The sequence below is a fragment of the Parasteatoda tepidariorum genome, chromosome 4 (assembly GCF_043381705.1).
Source record: "Parasteatoda tepidariorum isolate YZ-2023 chromosome 4, CAS_Ptep_4.0, whole genome shotgun sequence".
Lineage (NCBI taxonomy): Eukaryota > Metazoa > Arthropoda > Arachnida > Araneae > Theridiidae > Parasteatoda > Parasteatoda tepidariorum.
The window spans coordinates 2,896,580-2,915,816 of NC_092207.1; the positions used below are offsets into that span (position 1 = coordinate 2,896,580).

Here is a 19,237-nt window from a genome sequence, read left to right on the forward strand (position 1 = left end):
TTCCTCAGAAGCTTTTCTCATCAAATATTTCAAAAATTATTTTATTCTAGTTTATTTTTAAAACGAATAAAATTCTGAATTTTATCACCCAAATACTCAAGAAAACGAGCTGACGGACACAACATGAGATGACGGATAAAATGATCGATTAATGTCAATAATGAATCTAATGAAGATTATGATGCCAATGAAAATCAACATATAAAAATATCTCATACAGATGGACTAAAGGCTATCGAAAGTGCTATAGAACAAAAAGAGGCGACACCAGCATTCATGTTGTCCAAAAAAAAATGTGAAACGTTGCTGCAGAAAAGCGTCTAAGTAATATAAAACAAAAAACGATCAAGGACTTTTTTTAAAATAAAAACTCTTTCGTTCTCTTAAAGTATGCTCCTCGAACGATTCCAAGTAAGCTTTTTAATTATAATATGGATGGTAAGTGTTGTACTCTTTGAAATTTTATATTTGCTAAACATATTACATTTATACACAGTCTTTCCATCTTTATACTTTTCGCTTTAACAGAGTGAGTCCACATTAACTCGGATAATCGGGACTGTTAAAAACTCACCTCTACTTCTTGCATTTTCAGAGCGTTTGAAATTTGCAGCGTCTTTTGGCCCTCAGGATAGGAAAATTTTACATTTAAGCTGGAAAATGCTGGTATGAGTGGAGATATCTCACTTAATGCATGGAGGGCAACAACTGTATCCTAAAAAGAAAAAAAACCTTTTTGACGTCAAGAATTATAATTGAATCAAGCATTTGGACTTTTTGTTAGAACTAACTGGCACTTGGGTTACATGGTGACAAAAACCTCCCATGGCTAGCCTTTTGGCAAGGATTATTCTCTAATTCGTCTACAGTGAAACCTCGGCTCATCGAACATTCTTGGGACCGAAAAAATAGTCCGCTTATGAGAGTTGTCCGTTTACGGGAAGGGTACCCTAATAACGAAGTTTAACACCGTAATTTTTTTAAAAATATATTCAAGGACATAGAAATAATTAAATAATGTACAATAATTATCTACAAGGATATTTATTTAAACTTTAAAAAATATTTTTTTTCCATACAAAAAGGAATATGTGAAAAAGTTTGATATAAATACATAATTCAAAATATAGTTACAGATAAAACAATGTAATTTTCGTGTCAACACAGATATTCAAGTTAGTCATAGCATATCAAATAGCGCAGAAGAAACATTTAGAGCATATAAGACGTCATTTCATATTTAAGGGTCTCATAACCTGTGTCATTCAAATGGAAGAAAAATCAAAAGATGCCCGAATTATTTCCCATTTTCTCTTTGCATAAATAAGGTAAGGTGATAGGATAGAGATTAATTCTTAATTAATTAGGTATCTTAGCAATATTTTTAATTATGGATAAGGCAAAAAATTTACCTGCATTAAAAATGGGGAAAAGTTGCATAGTTTTTTTTTTTTTCAAATTTAGAAAAAGTAGTGTACAGTTTGAAGAGATAGAAAATAATGTTTCAAGACAAACATGACTGTCCGTGTTCAGTTACGGGAACGTCCCCATTGCGAAAATGTGCATAATGGTTTATTCATAGAAGAGTCACAGGGATTTAAAAAATATGTCTGTATTAAGAGACATCCATTTTGAAGGAATGTCCATAACAGGAGATTTCACTGTACTACCGAAAACCAGAAATGGTAAAAGTCAAAAATTTTTCTATAAAAAATCGGATTTGATTTAAATAGGATTTATTTTATTTAAATCATACTTTTTGATTTTTTTTAAATATTAATCAGCCAAATCATCTGATAAAATGTGTCAACAGTATTTAATATAATTTAAAAACAATAATATAGCTAAAATATTTGATATTTCCAACTAGAATATTTCATATTTTAATACGCAATTATTACAAACAAATCACTGAATAAATAAAATCATGGTCACTTTTCATTAAAACTGAACATCCTAAAATTTTAAACACGGGGAGACAATTTGTCAGATCAAAGGAAGAGTAAATTAGTTTAGATCAAAATAAAGTCCTTTGTTTCGCTGGGCAGAACAAGTTTGTGCTTATTCAATATTGGAAAACACTAATTACTAGGATAGGGAGAATGTCAAGAATTTGGCATTGCAATGTATCGTCACGCTAACATCGCTATATTTTGATGCAACAATGTTTCGGTACATTAATGTTTTACATTTAGTACTGCATAAATTCACAATTAGTAAGTTGCATATTTTTTTTATAATTATTACTTAATATTTAAAGACAAACATATCTTCAAAATAGCTGTTAAAAAATATTAAATGGCTGGATTGATTGTAAAAAAAAAACTGGATTTGCACACTCACAGTCAAAAGAAAACCCTTTCATAACTTTCGTGCCCTTCGCGCACTTGCAGGCAACGATGTACTATCGGGAACAATGCTCAACATCAATGTCGACGATACATCGAGAAATATTGCATACATTTCAGTAAATCACACTTTCCGATGCAAATAAAAATTGCTGATCGAAATATCGGATTGGCGACGATTGCAGATAATAGATATTTTACAATTCATCAATTTATCACCGAGTCCTACAAACTACATCTATAATCTGTTTTAAAAGCACATAAAACAGTCAAATTAATATAAAATTAAATAGGCATCATTGAAATTTTATTACTAGCAACTTATTTCACATGCAGCTCATGGAAAGCAGTTTAACCCAGCAGTTTAACCATGTTAACCCAGTCTACTACTGAGGATATTTTACAACAGCACAGTGACAGCCATTGCTGGGATTCAAGAATAATTTGTGGCAAAACATACATTTAAAAAAAATTAAGCTATTAGTTCGAAAGATGCAAAAAAGTAAACTTGTATTAAATTATGTCAAGCCTTATAGGCTAAAAGAAAAGTTTTTCAAATGAGAATATAATATAGAAAGATAAATGCTTTATCAAAATACAGGGTAATTCAAAATGAATAGAACAAACAGCTATAATTATTTCATTAAAAAATAATTTATCCATAAGCTTAAAGTAGAATGTAGATGGAACATCAACACTAAGTGGAGCGGCGACATTGTCGCAGAATGTTAAAGAGTTCATGCACAAAGAATTTCCCCTTAGAAAGAAAAAAATTTTAGTTCTCTTTTCTGCAAAAATTTTCAAAAGTTTTTCTCTAAAATTATATTTATGAGATGCCTTTTTCGCACACAAGAGGGGAAAGAAATGTTCTTAATTTTCAATTCTCATTTGAGAAGAATGAAAAATAAAGAATATTGAAGCAAAAAATTTCTTTTCTGCAGAATTGTTTGAAAGATTTTTTTCTCTCCACAATTATAAACAAGAGATATCTTTTTCAAGCATGAAAATGAAAAGAAAAGCTCGTGATTTTTTTATTCCCTTTGGGGGAAAAATAAAAAAAAATGTGGTTTTCTTTTCATTCAATGATTTTATGATTTTTAATACTTTTTTTTAATGTAATGATGATTTACGAAATGCAAAAGAAGAAATAATGAGTGTGTATCCCTCTTACGAAATGTGAGAATATCGCCCATGATATTAGAATAAAAAAATATTACATATTTTTTTTTTTAAAAATATACACACAATTTTATCTTGTCCAAATAAGCTTTTCTTTGTAAATACAACTGTTACTTTAAAGTAACATGTATATTAGTTATTATTAAAAGTATCTTGTAGAAAGATATCAGTGCTAGAGAGGCAGCAGAGGGAGAGTGTGTTGATTAGTGTAAATGGAGAGTGCAGTCTACAATTGTCATTCTGTTGTGCAGAGAAGGCAGCATTACAATCACAAGAACATCCAATGGAACGCATAGGATGTTTGTGCAAAGGGAAGAGTGTGGTGAAATGGACTACCGCCCAGATGACCGATCCCTGTGACTGAGGGAAGTCTCATAGATAATCTGTGACTTGTGATCCTATTACATTCTGTTTAAATTTTATTGATACATTAAGCCGTTCGTAATCGCTATATACATTTGGGCCTTCCTCAGAAGCTTTTCTCATTCTGCCCTTCGCCCAGCAATTGTTTTCCAGTTCTTTACTTTTAGGATGGCAAAATCCTCATCTACACAGTCCTTACATCTCTTTTTGGGTCTTCCTCTTGGCCTTTTATTGGAGGGGGTTGCATTAGAGACTCTCAATGCTGTTCGTTCTGGGCTCATTCTCACTACATGCCCGGCCCATCTCATTCTACTTAATTTAATAGATTTAATGATATCATCGCCATCAAAGATCCTATATATTTCAAAATTATATCTTTTCCTACAGTTGTCTTTATCGAGTATAGGGCCAAAGATGGTTCGTAGGACCTTCCTTTCGAAGGTTGCTAATAACTTTTCTTCCCTTTTTGTTAAAGTCCATGTCTCTGAAGCATAAGTCAAAACTGACTTGATTAATACCTTATGAAGTAAGATCTTAATCTTTCTTTTTATTAAGTGAGATTTCAATAATGATCTTAAACCATAGAAGCAGCGATTGGCTGCGATTATTCTTTTTCTAATTTCAGGATTGATGTCATTTTGATAGTTTATTTCTGATCCTAGATAGGTAAAATTTTTTACAGATTCAAATTTAAAAGAATCTATTTTAAACAATTTAGGGATGGTTTCTTTAAAGCTAAGTTATAGTGAACCGAAATTTTGGTCCCTTGAAGGTTCACTGTATTTCAAAAAAAAAAAACATTTCAATGTAGAAATAAAAGTGCTGATTAAAAATAATATTTACCTGTGTTGAAGAAAAACCACCATTTTTATTTTGTTTTGATATGAGCCATTTCAAAACAGGCACTGAACCTGTTGGGTCTGATTTGAGAGCAAAGGTTCGAATGGCGTAGGCGGCTGTTTCGATGTCAATGGAGGCTGCCAGAAACCAATAATCAGATTGCTTGTCAGTCATATTCACTTGAGCTTCTTTGTTATCCCAGAACATCATATCGTCTGACAAGAATTAAAAACATTTGAGGATACTTTGAATTTATAGAGGAAGATAACCTTCAACAACAACAAATAAAGAAAACGTTTCAAATTTCCAAATCAAACAATAAAATTTGTAGCTTATTGCTTTACTGAAAGTAAATGCATATAATACAGAGCTGACACTTTATCTGGAAAAAAAAATTTCCTGTACAAGGTGAGTAGAGCCAAATCTTCTTTCAACATAAACACCTTTTAAGTATTCTTTAAGCACTCAAAAATATTTTTAAGCACTTTATACATTACAAAATGCAAAATAATTTTCAAAGACTTTACATGATCATGATAAAACAACTAGTTTCNGGTAAAGAACTCTTTTTCTAGATTTTATTAGCCATTATTAAATGATCAAAAAATTTTTTGGTTCGATATCAGAGAGGGAAATATGAAGTCTGAAATTGAGAATATCTTGGAAAATGCAGCAGAGTTGCACATCAGAGTTCAATAATCCAACCGGACCCAGCTCAGTAGACGCACATGCGGATTCGCAAATATTTCATCAAACATGTCAAATGATTGCCGCTTTCATATGCTACGGACAGAGGGTACGGCGAAATAGATTGTGGTCGAAAGAATTGAGAAAACGTTGAATCGTTGAACAATGTGAAAAGCAGGCCTTCGCATAATATGTGACAAAAATTAACATGGTAAAAAAAAACTCATTTTCAAAAAGGGAAAATTAAGCACTTTTTAAAAACACCTGATGAAAAAAGCACTGCTAAGGGCTTTTAAAAAACAAAAATCGAAAATAAGCACCTTTAAACATTTTCTAAAAACGCTCCGCACCATGGATATTTAGCTGGAAAAGAAGGTATTGAAGACGTAAGAAGAATATTTACAAAAATCATTCATAAACAAAATACTACTGCAAAGGTTTGCTCAAATGAAAGTTATTTAAAATCAAAGTTCCATTGTTTTTGATACAGCTAAAAAAAAAAGGTTCAAGGTAAACTGAGTAGGCTTTAATGCTATCTCTCATGAAATTTGTTAACAAATTATTTCATAATTTTTATATGAATGCGGAAAATAAGCAAACCTTAGTTTATTAAACAAATTCATGCTAGTAATGTTAAACATCAACATTTCTTTAGTTACTATCTAAAAAAGAAAAAATGCAAGCGTAAAATTTTGAAAACCCGCTTCACATCTCAAAATAAAGAGATAATTTTTTCTCACTCTAGCTAATAGCTGTATTTACTTATAATTCAATTTGAAATTCATAGATTATTAACACAAAGAACTAATCATAAACATGAATTTGTTGTTTGTTTAAATTAACTTGCAAATAACTGGGAACTGCAATGTAAAAAAATAATTTTTACATATAATTGAAAAAAATGAATCCACCTGAATTAAATATAAGTATTTACCTCTTCTTTCAGCCATATTGAGGAGCAGCTGAAAGGCCCTGTCCTTCGAAGAGCTACCCAATAAATGCAGAGCATATGAAATCATAGAAATGACATAAGGGCTAGAACTTGACAGAAGTTCTCTTTCAATATAATTCTGGCCTAAAGCAATTTGCCTGTTGTATTTTGATTGAGCCTAGGATACAAACATTTCAATTATTAGCTTCTACCAAACCCTCATACGTCGGAGCAGCAAAATGAAGTTCATTTTTACAAATTATCATTTAGGTGAGGGAAGAGTAGATATCGACTTCATCTATGAAAAGGTACTCCAACATAGAATCGAGTTAACATGTCTTATATTCTAGTGAATTCTATTTTTGTAGTGGTAGATACACTACATTTTGAATTCTATATATTGTTAACAAAGTGTTTTATAACAATTTATTTTCAAAAGTTTCTTTTTAACACAAATAATAAATCAGTTAAAAACTGAAGAGAGACGCATCCTTCAAAACTGAAAACACTATCTGAATATCCATTCTAAAGCATATCAAATCTTCTTGATATTGAATAACCTTTTCAATAAGCAACTTTTATAAGAAACAGTATTATATAGTCATGAATAATTTTATTATTATCATTATTAATGATAATCATATTGTTATCATTTGAAATTACAGTAGAGAACCATTTATCCGGCATCCAGATAACCGGGAAACCAGAAAACCGGGAAAAATTTTGATTGGTTTCCCGAAACCAATTCGCCAAAAATTTCGAATTGGTTTTTTCGATTGGTTTTTAAACTAGAACAATTATGAAAAAAAGCGGAAATGAACCCATCCTTGAAGTTGAGTAGAGGAAAATCTAAGGAAGGGGAGAATTTTTTTTCCCCGTTTACCCAGAGAAACGTCATTTCCTCCGTGACCTTGAAGGCAGGGAAGGGAGGAATGTTTTATTTTTTCCTTCAGGCCGTCAATCAAGCTGAAGGGTGTGGCATGCTGATTTCGTTTTCTGTTTAATTTACGAGGGGGGTGGGGGAAATGCATTGCATGCATATCAGTGAACAGAAGATGAAAGGGAAAAATATATTTATCTATTTGACATCGATTAATAAAAATAAAATCTTTTTCTTCTGAATAAATTCAAGTGCGGTATCATTTGCAAGTTTTTATTGATGTGGAATCACATCTGCTGTAATTAAATATCGTGTTTTTATCAACAAAAAAATAAATAAATAAAAGGAGAATAGTTTATTAATTTAAACATAGGATTATTTTATGAAGCAGATTGCAGTTTTGTTTTTCTGATTCCACTACGTTTGATTTTTTTTTCTTTTCACGATAAATTTCGCAGTCGATAAATTAATTCTTTTTATTCATAAATTTTAGCCTTAGGTTTTTTTTTTTTAAATTATGCTGATCTCGCCTTGTTCCGGGTTTCAATATTTATGCTAGTGCCTTTTTTAAGTATCGTTTCGGTTCGATAATTTTCAAGTGTTTTTATTTAAATTAATAAGTTTTCCTTTTATTTTATCGTTTCCCCCATATAATTAGGTATGAAATATATTGCGTTATTTAACCATTGGTTTTGTTTATATTAGTTAATTTAGGGATTGTAATTATTTTTAAAAAATAAATACGAGAATTTTGTATTTTTTAATCTTGTTTTTCTTGTCTAAACTTGCAAATTTTTTTTATTCTTTTAAATGTTATTTTTCTACTATTTTTTTTTTCTTTTTAAAGTTCTTTTCTTTTCTTATGTTCTTTCTTTTTTCTCTTACTTTATGCATTACACTTTTTCCTTGTAATTCGGGTTCGATAAAACATCAATTAACGACACTTTTTGGGCGATCCAGACATCCGGGATAGCGATGGTCCCGAGCATCCCGGATAATTGGTTCTCTACTGTACAGTGAACAGCAAACAAATTATTAAAAATTTTGCTTGGAAGTGGCATTTCTTTTGAATAAATATTAGGTAACTCTATGACGTACCTTCTTTTTTTCCACTATTAACAAGTGAAAGACTTAAAATTTTGCTGGTAACAGGAAAAATAGTTAATTTGTTACTTAGTTGGTTCCTGATAACCGATCTTCTACATTTGAGATTTTCAAATCCGTGACTTCCCATGAATAATTCCAAGAGGCTTAACGAAGTTACAATTTTCTTCAACAAAAACACAACAATAAATTTAAAAAAACATTATAATAACATTAACTGGAATGATAGGTATAATCAAAACTGTTATACTCTGCATCTTCATATTTATAGATTTTAAATTTAAAAAACAGTAAAAAAAAAAGAGTTGAAGCAAAAGATAGCTAAAAAGAAATACAAAAGAAAATTAATAAATACAGTCATATATATGTAGTTATTTAAACCTGTTTTATTTCTTCTTAAAAGTAAGTGCAATATAAAAAACCTAAACCAGAATTTTAAATTGATAAAATAAAATAAAAAATAAATAGATAAAAAAAATTCTGAAATCACAGAAATTTAAAAGACAATTTGCTCCAGAAAAGTTCTTTTCTTCATTTTTTGAAAGAACACCATAATTTTAAAGAACACGATAAAAACATTTTATATTTTAATAACATATGACTGTGACTGGGGATTTTGTTACAAATTCAGATATTCAGAACGCTGAAATTGGGAGGGGGGGGGTCAATTCCATTTGAAATATTAGATTTTTCAACAACCTAAATACATGACTTTCCATGATTTTTTTTTTTAAAAATAGCTAAAATCATGACATTTCATGACAAATTTTGTTCAATAACGAAAGCCATGACTTTCCAGGTGAGCAGATACCCTGGATTTATCAAGCAGCTGGTTCTGGATACCTGGCCAGGTAGTATGACATTTGTGCAAAACAATATAAGGATCTTATAATTTTCTAGGTAACAAATATTTTACAAGATGTAGTTTTAAGCAAATTTATTGCCCTCCTACTTTATAAATAAAAATAGGTATTTATCGTATTTTCTGGCAAAATGGTAGCATCACCGCACATCATTAAAAATGAAATTTTTAAAAAAAAGTTTTCATAAGCGACGAAGCGAAAGTTTTCATAAGGCACTACACTGCGCATATCAGCATCCTTATAGAAGAGACCCTTAAATTACCATTTAGAATATCAGTATAATAAAAAAAAAATTTCTACATTCCATAAAAGAGTTTTCATTTCTAAATTATGAAAAAAGAAAGTTTGAGAGAAAAGTTTGAGAAAAAAAAGTTGGAGAATCTCAAATTTTAGGAAAGTAAATTATTCATCTATTATAAAAAAAATAATTCAACCCTATTTAGCGGAACAATTGATGCTGCGACTGATTACAGAAATCGGTAAAACAATGTAAGAAGAAAAATAAAATAAAAATTTTAAGCTAAAAATTTATTCAAAGAAAAAAAAGATTCAAAAATTTATTACAGTAAACAATTTGATGAAAAACTAGTAATAACAATCTGGTTTAAAAAATCAGCTGATTTGTGATTTTAATCACAATTTAGCCGCTTTCCTGATTATCCAGAGATAGCTCAGGCTTAGCAGAATTTGTCAATATGTTTTGTTTCATCAAGTTTTTACTCGGCCGGAAGCAAAACAAAAAATAATCTACTGTGATTGGAAGTTAGTCAATTTTTATTTGGGACAATTGCTGTTTGTGGGACTCCAGACGTGTTTTGTACAATTGTATATACAATGGCTGATGAACTAATTTTACAACTGCTTTTCAAAATTCTTTTTACTGATGCCAGATAATAATAGCATAGAGATATAATGTTTACTTACTTTAGCTTCAAATAGAGCCATCAAAATGTAGGCAGTGAGGGCAGCTCCTTTTTCAGTACCACCCTTCAACATCAAAAAGAAAAGAAAAAAAGATTTAAAAAATTATGTTCATTAATTCCCATCATCATTTATTAATAAAATGGAAATTCTTATTTCAACATTTAATTGAAAATATGAGTATGATAGTTTATAGGCACAAAAAAGAGGGTTATAAAGCTAAAATTACTTTTACCAGACAATTTTGAAATGTTAAATATGGGTGCATAGTCAAATTTTTGAACAAAAAATAAACACCTCTGGAGCACTTCTCAAGCACACAAAAGATATTTGTAAACTCTTTATTTATTTATCTTTTAAAATGTAAGGAGATATTTCCGTATACAATTGCCAAGGTGCACAATAGATTTCAAACTTGCAACATCTTTTTTTTTTTAAATAAAAAAACATGTAGATGTTTGTCTGGGGGTTGTCTATAAGTTATACCTTTCAAGTAAGTCCCTTTCTGAGATGTTCTTTTTTTTTCACAGGCTGCTGCCTGAAAGTTGCCAAGACGTGGCGACACATTTTGCCACAGATCACGATATGAAAATCTCAAATGTAATTAGGATATGCGCACTAATAAAAAAATTTTTTTTCCTATTATTGAAATCTCATTATGAAATTTTAATAATAGGAAGATACATTTTATTAGAGCGCATATCCTTATAATTTTATTGCGGTTGAATGTTGCTATGAAAACATTGAATAAAATGGAGTGAAAATAACGCTTTTTACATAATTTGTAGCGGAAACTAAGAGGATAAAAAGACTAAATAATTTAAAACTAACAGTAACTGTAATTAGAAAACAAAATATATATGAAAATCAAAATTAATGGGGAAATAGTGGGATAAGCATAAACAATTGCCATACTTATAACTTTAATATAGATTTTTTTACAGTCCCTCTAAAAGGCCAAATGATTCTGAATCTTTATTTTTATATTACACTAAAAATGTGTCATCCTATCAAAAGCAATAAATTATTTTACTTTTGAAGTGTTGTTCAGTACTGATATATTTTTCATTTAACGGGAAGTATTAAAATGAAAAAGGGGCAATATTGATTTTTCTTTTTTAATGCAAAACATGAAGTAAATATTTTCTTGTTTGGGCTTACAAAATTAACATACATAGTTTTAAATGTTTTGTTTTCTTTAATCAGCATTTTATGATATTACGTAAGACCCAAGCGCTTGCTTCATATAAGTCTATTCACATTGAAACAAAGAGTGAGAAATTGACTTCTAGGGCACAACAATGTAACAATTTCTGCTAGCATGCTTTTGTATGTTATTAAGGGTATGAAATCATACTTTTCAACTAATAATTAATAGGTAGCCAACGATACGTCTTTCTTGATTGTTTTGGCTACAAATGTTTCGAATCAAACTGTTTTAAATGGTTCACACATAAACCAGATGAAGATCTATCAACAACTAAGCATTAACAATCACAAAAAATATTTAACTGTTGGAGATTAAAACTTTACTGAAAAGTTTACGCAAGGCATGCAGATAGAGATCAAATAAACACAAAAGTGTGAGCAGAAGACACATGAGCAGAGATCCAGTCCCATGTGCATTATAGATACAGTTAAACTTGGTGCTCTGATAAAATTAGCATTATCATTTTAATTTTCTATTAACTTATTTATTTTCTTAACACTTGAAAAACAGTTTTATAACATTATTTGTATTGCATATTAAGCATTCGAGTATGGGGTCTTGTATTTGAAACATGCTTTGAGATCATTTACTAGTCAGGGTGCATAGAGAAATCTTTCTACAAAAAATAAGCACCTTTTAAATACTTTTTAAGCACTCAAAAAATATTTTTACGCACTATATACATTAACAAAATGCAAAATAATCCTCAAAGACTTTAAATGGTCATGATAAAATAACTAGAATCAGACAAATAACTCATTTCTTGATTACATTAGACACTATAAAATGATAGAGAGATTTTTCGGTTCAATATCAGAGGGTGGAAAATGAACCCTGAATTAGAGAATATCTTGCAAAATGCAGCAGAGTTGCGCATGAGAGTGCAATAATCTCACAAGACCCAGATCAGTTGACGAAGTATTTCATCAAGCACGTAAAATGATTGGCGCTTTCGTACGCTACGGACCGACGGAAAGCCTAAATAAATTGCGGTTTAATGAATTGTGAAAACGTTGAATAGAACAATGTGAAAAGCACACTTTTGAATAATATGTGCCGAAAATTAACATGGTAAAGAAAAAAAATCTCCTTTTCAAAAAGGGAAAATTAAGCACATCCTGATTGTTATTGTAGTTCATTTACATCGCACTGGAAGCACATCCTGAAAACATCCAATGAAAAAAAACACCTTTAAGGGCTTTTAAAAAACGAAAATAAGCACCTTTAAGCACTATTGAAAAACACTATGCACCATGCTAGTGATTCAGCATTCATTATGAATGATTTAAGATTCTCGAGATAAACAGAAAGAAAAGGCACTCTCGTTTATTATCCTGCATCATTTGACCAGCTGCAGCTGGTTTTCGCTTTTTTTTAAAAACCAACATTTTGCTAAGCACATTGCTCCTTTTCGGAAAGAAAGTGCTTAAGAGCTCAAAAAATGTTGATTGTATATAATTTATGAAGATAAAGGAGATTTTTATGTGTGTTTTCTTAATTTCATGTCACAGCTCACTCCTTTGCATACTATGATGCTCAGAATTAATTTTGATTTTAGAAATATTACATACTCTAAAATAGGGATACCTCACAAGCATGCCTTTGTTTTTAAACACTCATATGCATGCAGGCAAATATTTAATCAATAATTAACATCAATCTATTAAATACTACCCACATTTTGAGAAATATCACCAAGATGTAGGATGAGGCAAAAAAAAAATAATTTATTTTTATGTAAATAGTAAGGTATAATAAGTACTCCATAAATGTTTATCTCTGCAAAAAATGCAATACAAGGCTCATACTTTTTAGACAAGACTAATAAAGGGTACATTAACCGCTTATCCCCAGTTAACTCGGTTAAGTATATATTGCAAAGATTTATTATCCAGAGATTAGCAGAATTTGTCAGTACGTTTTGTTTTATCACGTTTTTACTCCGCTGGAAGCAAAACAAATAACAATCTGTTGTGTTTGTCAAGTTATGCTGTTGAATAGTGGACGTGTTTTGTGCTATTTCATTATACGATGGTTGCTGAATTTACATAGAAAAAAAAAGGGTAAAATAATCATTTCACTGGTGTTTGGAAAGTACAGTAGGGAACCGATTATCCAGAACGATCGGGACCATCGCTATTCCGGATAACTGATTTTTCCGGTTTTCTGAATCGCTACAAAAAGCCGTTTTTTTTATTGTTAAACCCAACTAAAAAAAATAAATATTTGGAAATAATCTTGAAAAAACGAAGTAATACACTAATACTTATTTCAAAAATGACGGTAAGGTAAACATCTTTCAAAAAAGAAGGACAAATCCTAAAACCTTATGAGGAAAAAAACATTTTTTTTAAAAAAAATGGCGAGAAAAATTATGGAATTTCATTCCAGTTTTTAGTTTTCTGATTTCCGGATAACGTGTTCTGTACTGTATCACTTAGTGTTGTTCCTTGTTAAAAAAAACAATCATACAAAGACTAATATTTAAATTTTTCCCGTTTCCCCTTGATAACTCAGGATAGTAAACTGATGGTAAATTAAATATTTTTTATGCATAAAATTTAAATTTCAACTTAAAACTTGTGTATTAGATTTCTTTTTAGTTTCTTGTTGATGATTAATGAAATAAAAAAATATGCTGATTTTTCAACAAAACAAAAAAAAAGTGGTAAGGGAAGCTTTGGATTACCTGCAGAGCTTTATGATGAACTTCGCCAGGTTCATCAAATGAACCATCTGGAGCTTGTTTACTTATCATCCATTCTAAGGCCTTATTTAGAACTTCAGAATCAATAAAAATATATTTATTAGCTAAGGATAGTGCTCTTAAAGCATAAGCAGTCAACCTATTAAAAATACACAGAACGTTAAACATAAATAGGGATGATGTTTTCAAAATAAATGTTAACACTGCTCTTCTTCCAGTTAGAAAGTATACAACTGCTTACTACAGGCTTATTCAATGAGGCAATATTTTCAAACACATAATTTTTTTTTTTTTTGAATGAGAGATATAAATGATATAATTTCTGAGCTCAAATCTGCTGTATTTCATGAGATATTAAGTCATTCTGGTGAGTTTGAAGTGAAAATTTGTTTTGGTTATTTTGAAAAGTATTGTTAAAAAAGGTGACATGGTTGGCTAAATTTAGAAAGAACTCATTTTTTTGGCAGTTCTGATTTGGCCTCTATTTACTTCTTTATTACTGTTTGTTCTTGGTGCAAGCCGTGTACCATTATACGTTACTGTTAGCGTATTGTTCGAGCAGCAAGATTAAGTTCCTTTTAGAAATTATTACTTTTAGTCTGTTCAACGAGAACTGATAGTGAAAGTAAACAAAGCAGTGCGTTATTTGGCGCAATACCGTTGTCTGCTTGGCCTCGGAATAATGACAAATAGCGCCTATCAGTCAAGCAAAAACTCTTATTTCTAAGAGTTGTTAGTTTCGCTGCGGTGTCTCTTGCAAGTGTTTCATGAGCAATATGGAAAATAAAGTGATGGTTTTAAGACCTCCTAAAAAACGGCAGAAGAAATCTTACATAAGTAAAGCTGAGAAGGAAATAATATTGAACATTTATAAAACAAAAGAACATTCAAAACCAGATGTTCTAATCATTGATGTGATTAACCATGAGACTTCTGCATTCGGGAGTTAGCAGAGCTTCTGTTTTCAGAATTATTAAAGAATATAAAAGAGATGGTATATTACATTCACCGAAGAAGAGTAAATCTAGTAAAACATTTCTAGATGGCATTTCGACAAAAATGCTGTAAGAAGAAAAGTTCATGATTTTTTCCGTCGTAACGAAATTCCGACAATAAACAAAGTTCTCAAAGCTGTGAACGATGATTCTGATTTACCAAACTTTAAAAGAACGACATTTTATTCCCTTGTGGCGTAACTACCACTACGAAAATTAAACATCAATTCACTGGTATATAAGACATGCTAACTTGATTCAATCACAAGGTACATTTTGATAGATGAAGGTAGGCAGGGTCAATAACTCCGCCCCCATACCCTGTTAAAAAAAATTAGGCTTCAAACAACAATAATGAGGCAGGAACAGCTTACTCATTGAAAAATATTAAATAATTTTGTGGAGGCGAAGACATTTAATTACAATTAACAGAATGAGACAAGAAGGAAGAAAAATGTATTATATGGATGAGACATGGTTGAATGCTGGACATGCACAAGACAAAGTGTGGAATGATACGTCCATTATCTCGTAAAAACAGGCATTTTTATCTGGTCTGTTTACAGGATTAAAATTGCCTTCTGGCAAAAGTGAGAGATTTATTATTACACACATTGGTAGCAATGCAGGCTTTTTAAAAGAAGGACTTCTACTTTTTAAATAGAACAAAAACAAGGGTTACCATAAGGATATGAATGCAGAAGTTTCGAATAATGGTTCGAGAAAATTCTACCCTTTCTAGAGCTGAACTCTGTCATTGTGATGGACAATGCACCATATCACTCTCGTAAAGAAGAAGAAATTCCTAACACATCATCGTCAAAACAAGTAATTGCAGACTGGCTAAAATCTAAAAACATTGTTAATGATGAAGAAGGTATGCTAAAAACAGAACTACTGGATATAGTGAAGGCTCATAAGCACAGATTTGACAAATTCGCAGGGGGTGAACTTGTTAGACGCATAAATATAATGATTTTAAGGCTTCCCCCCTATCACGCGGAATTGAATCCAATTGAGCTGATTTGGGCACAAATGAAAAGTTCAGTGGCCAAAGAAAACAAAACTTTCAAGTTATCAAAAGTAGCAGGATTGTGCGTGAGAAGTTTAAAATGAAATTGGAGTTGAAAAGTGGAAAATTTGCATTGAGCCTACTCAGAAAATCGAAAAAGATGTTTGATTTGGACGAAGCCATCGAAAACACTGTTAATTCTCTAGTAATAAATATCACTTCCAAAGACGAGAAAAATAAAGGTAACAGTTTAAAAATATAAATTAATGCAGTTCCTTCAAATATATTTTTAAATCAATCGGTGAAACATAAAACTATTTTAAATATTACTTAACTTTTAATAAATTTTTAAAAAAATTTTAATTATGAAAATAAAGAGTATTTTAGTAACATATTCTTTCAATTCTATAGACTATTACAATTGAATTATAAAAGTTATGTCTTTCATAGATATTTATGCAAAATATATTAAAACTAATTTAATTTAAACTTAAAAAAAGATGCATTAAAACTATTCTCAAAATAAAATTATGTGTTTACTGAAATAATTAGAAGCGTATTTACATGTAAATATTTTAATTTTGTACTTTCTTATCTAATTTTAAGGTATCAAAAACCGAATACCGTTTTCGCTTTTCAATAAAAACGAAAGCTCGGTCGATTCGAACGAAATCACCCATTCATCGATTAAACCGTTCAAGTGGCAAACATTGGCGATCAAACAGCAACCCTTAGGTTTACTTCCACTATCAGTTATCGTTGAACAGACTATTGGTTTAAATTCTTACATCTTGAAATTACAGGTCTTTAAATGATGATTCTTCTTTTAAACAAAAATAATAAATCAGGTAATTATAAATACACCTATACAAGAAATACTACTCAGAGTCTATATATATATATATATATATATATATCTCTACACACACATTGAAGAAAACAAATCCAACACCTAGGAAAAATTATTGTAAAATAATGAAATTTCGGCAATGGGTTTGTCTAAATAACATATTTATTTGATTAAATTTACACAAGTTAAGATCACAAGTTAATGTAATTAAGAGAAAAACCATTTCACATGTGAAATAACATTAATAACCGGCGTAAGCACCAGAATTTTGATTGCAAGTATGTAAACGGGCATGCAATGTGTCATTTTGTGGGATGAAGTTCCTTGCCTATTGCACTTGGTGAATCAATACGTGGATAGTTAAGTCCTGTGTGTCTAGGCCGGAGATGNAATACTTATATATATATATATATATATAAGTTACAAAAATCAATTATATAAATAATTATTATATATGTTATAAAAGGTAACTACCATGTGCTTCCACTTCGATCACGTTCCCCAAATGTGCTAAAAGAGCCATCACTTCTCTTATATGTAAGCTGTCTTTGGTAACCTATATTGGTAATACATAGGTTTCAACACTAATTTAGTTGATTAATTTATATTTTTCCTTAGATCAAAAGCAATAATATATAAAAATTATGATCAAACTAAAAATTACAAAAAACTAAAAAGTATTAAAACTAATAAATAATTCAATTTTTGCATATTTTTAACAGCTTAAGCAATGCAGTATTGCAGACTTTTAGAACAATATAAAATAAGATCATGAATGCTTTTGATTTCAACAAAACTGTAGTTTTTTCGTCTTCTTTTCATTTTGACATTCTGTGCTATTTTTATAACTTAGTCTTGAGGAAAGAAGGGTAAAGATAATCCATCAGCCATAAATAGCTGTTACAAAGCTACAACACTTATAAAAATAGTATATTATTTACATAAAAACAATGCTTCATATGAGAGCAAATACTTTGAAAAACAGTGTCATAAGCCAGCAACCCTAGAATGAATATGAACCCTGTTTTTTTCATTGACCTTAACAAGACAAAGATGCTGACAGATTTGTTCAGAAAGCCATTCATCAACAGTCAAAATTTGCTATTAAATCTACAAATATATTAAGATTTAAGAAAATTATAAATTATGTTTGATTATTTTCGTAAAATACTTTTCTTTTAAAGAAAGTCAATAAAAACAAAGGTTAGATCTTAGTGATTTTATTTAAATATTTTATTTTATCCTAGTATATAAGACATTATTACCTTATGTATAACACATGTTAACTTGATTCTATGGTGGGGTACATTTTCATAAATGAAGGTTGACATTGTCGATAACAGCACTAATTTGAACACGACTACTTCAATGGATGGTCGACATTGAACAGTTGACTTGTTACATTGACATTATCCACCTCTTTGCACTGTTGTTACTCAGTCTCAATCAAACACAACGTCGTCCTGTATACACTCGACTGCTGATGGACACAGGAGCAATCATGACCATTAACTTAATACAGCTCTCAAGATCAGCAAAAAGTATGGTGATCTTAATACAGCTCTCCCGGATTCTCACGAAACAACTAGTGGTATCCTATTCAGCGAATTCTATCACAAATTAAAATTCTGGTATGGGAGTAGTGCAGTATATCTACCACTACAAAAATGCAATTCCAATTCACTACTATATAAGACATTTTAACTCAATTCTATGTTGGGGTATCTTTTCACAGATGAAGGTTGACATTGTCAATAACAACACTTCCCACGTTTACCTGAAGATCTTAACTCGCCAAGCTGGTGGTGAGAGTGATCTTGTAAATGTCTGCAGCAGAGTTACACACGAGAGTGAAATAATTTCATCGAACCCAGCTCAGTAGAAGCACATACGGACTCCCAAGTATTTCATCAAGCATGTCAAATGGATTGGCGCTTTCATACGCTATGGACTGACAGTATGCTGAAATGGAATGCGGTTGAATGAATCGACATGGTAAAGAATAAAAATCTCATTTTTGAAGAAGGAAAATTAAACACTTTTTAAAATCATCCCATGACAAAAGCACATTTAAGGGCTTTCAAATAACAAAAGTCGAAAATAAGCACCCTTAAGCATTTTTTAAAAACACTACACACCATGGACTACAGTTATTAGTTGACAGGTATTCAAAAAGCAGAATAATATTGAAATATGGAAACATGCCTACAGAATCTATCCTCTCTACAATGCAATTAAAAACATATAAGTATTAGCAGACCCTCCTCCTTATTTCTAGTAGCAATAAGAAAGGATAGTTGTGAATCAGATAGCATGCTTTACATTCCTTAACCCACTGGCGGTTGAG

The 19,237-nt window shown here is 30.5% G+C and overlaps 1 protein-coding gene across 1 annotated transcript in view; it reads right to left on the minus strand.

Moving 5' to 3' along the window:
- Positions 1–19,237, minus strand: part of LOC107440314 (thioester-containing protein 1 allele R1) — a gene marked incomplete in the record, with an annotated part of 90,154 nt that overhangs the window by 7,494 nt on the left and 63,423 nt on the right. Inside the window, 6 exon segments of the mRNA XM_071180439.1 lie at positions 575–715; positions 4,734–4,945; positions 6,352–6,526; positions 10,120–10,182; positions 14,016–14,172; positions 17,365–17,446. Of these exon segments, the coding sequence (XP_071036540.1) occupies positions 575–715; positions 4,734–4,945; positions 6,352–6,526; positions 10,120–10,182; positions 14,016–14,172; positions 17,365–17,446 (830 nt within the window).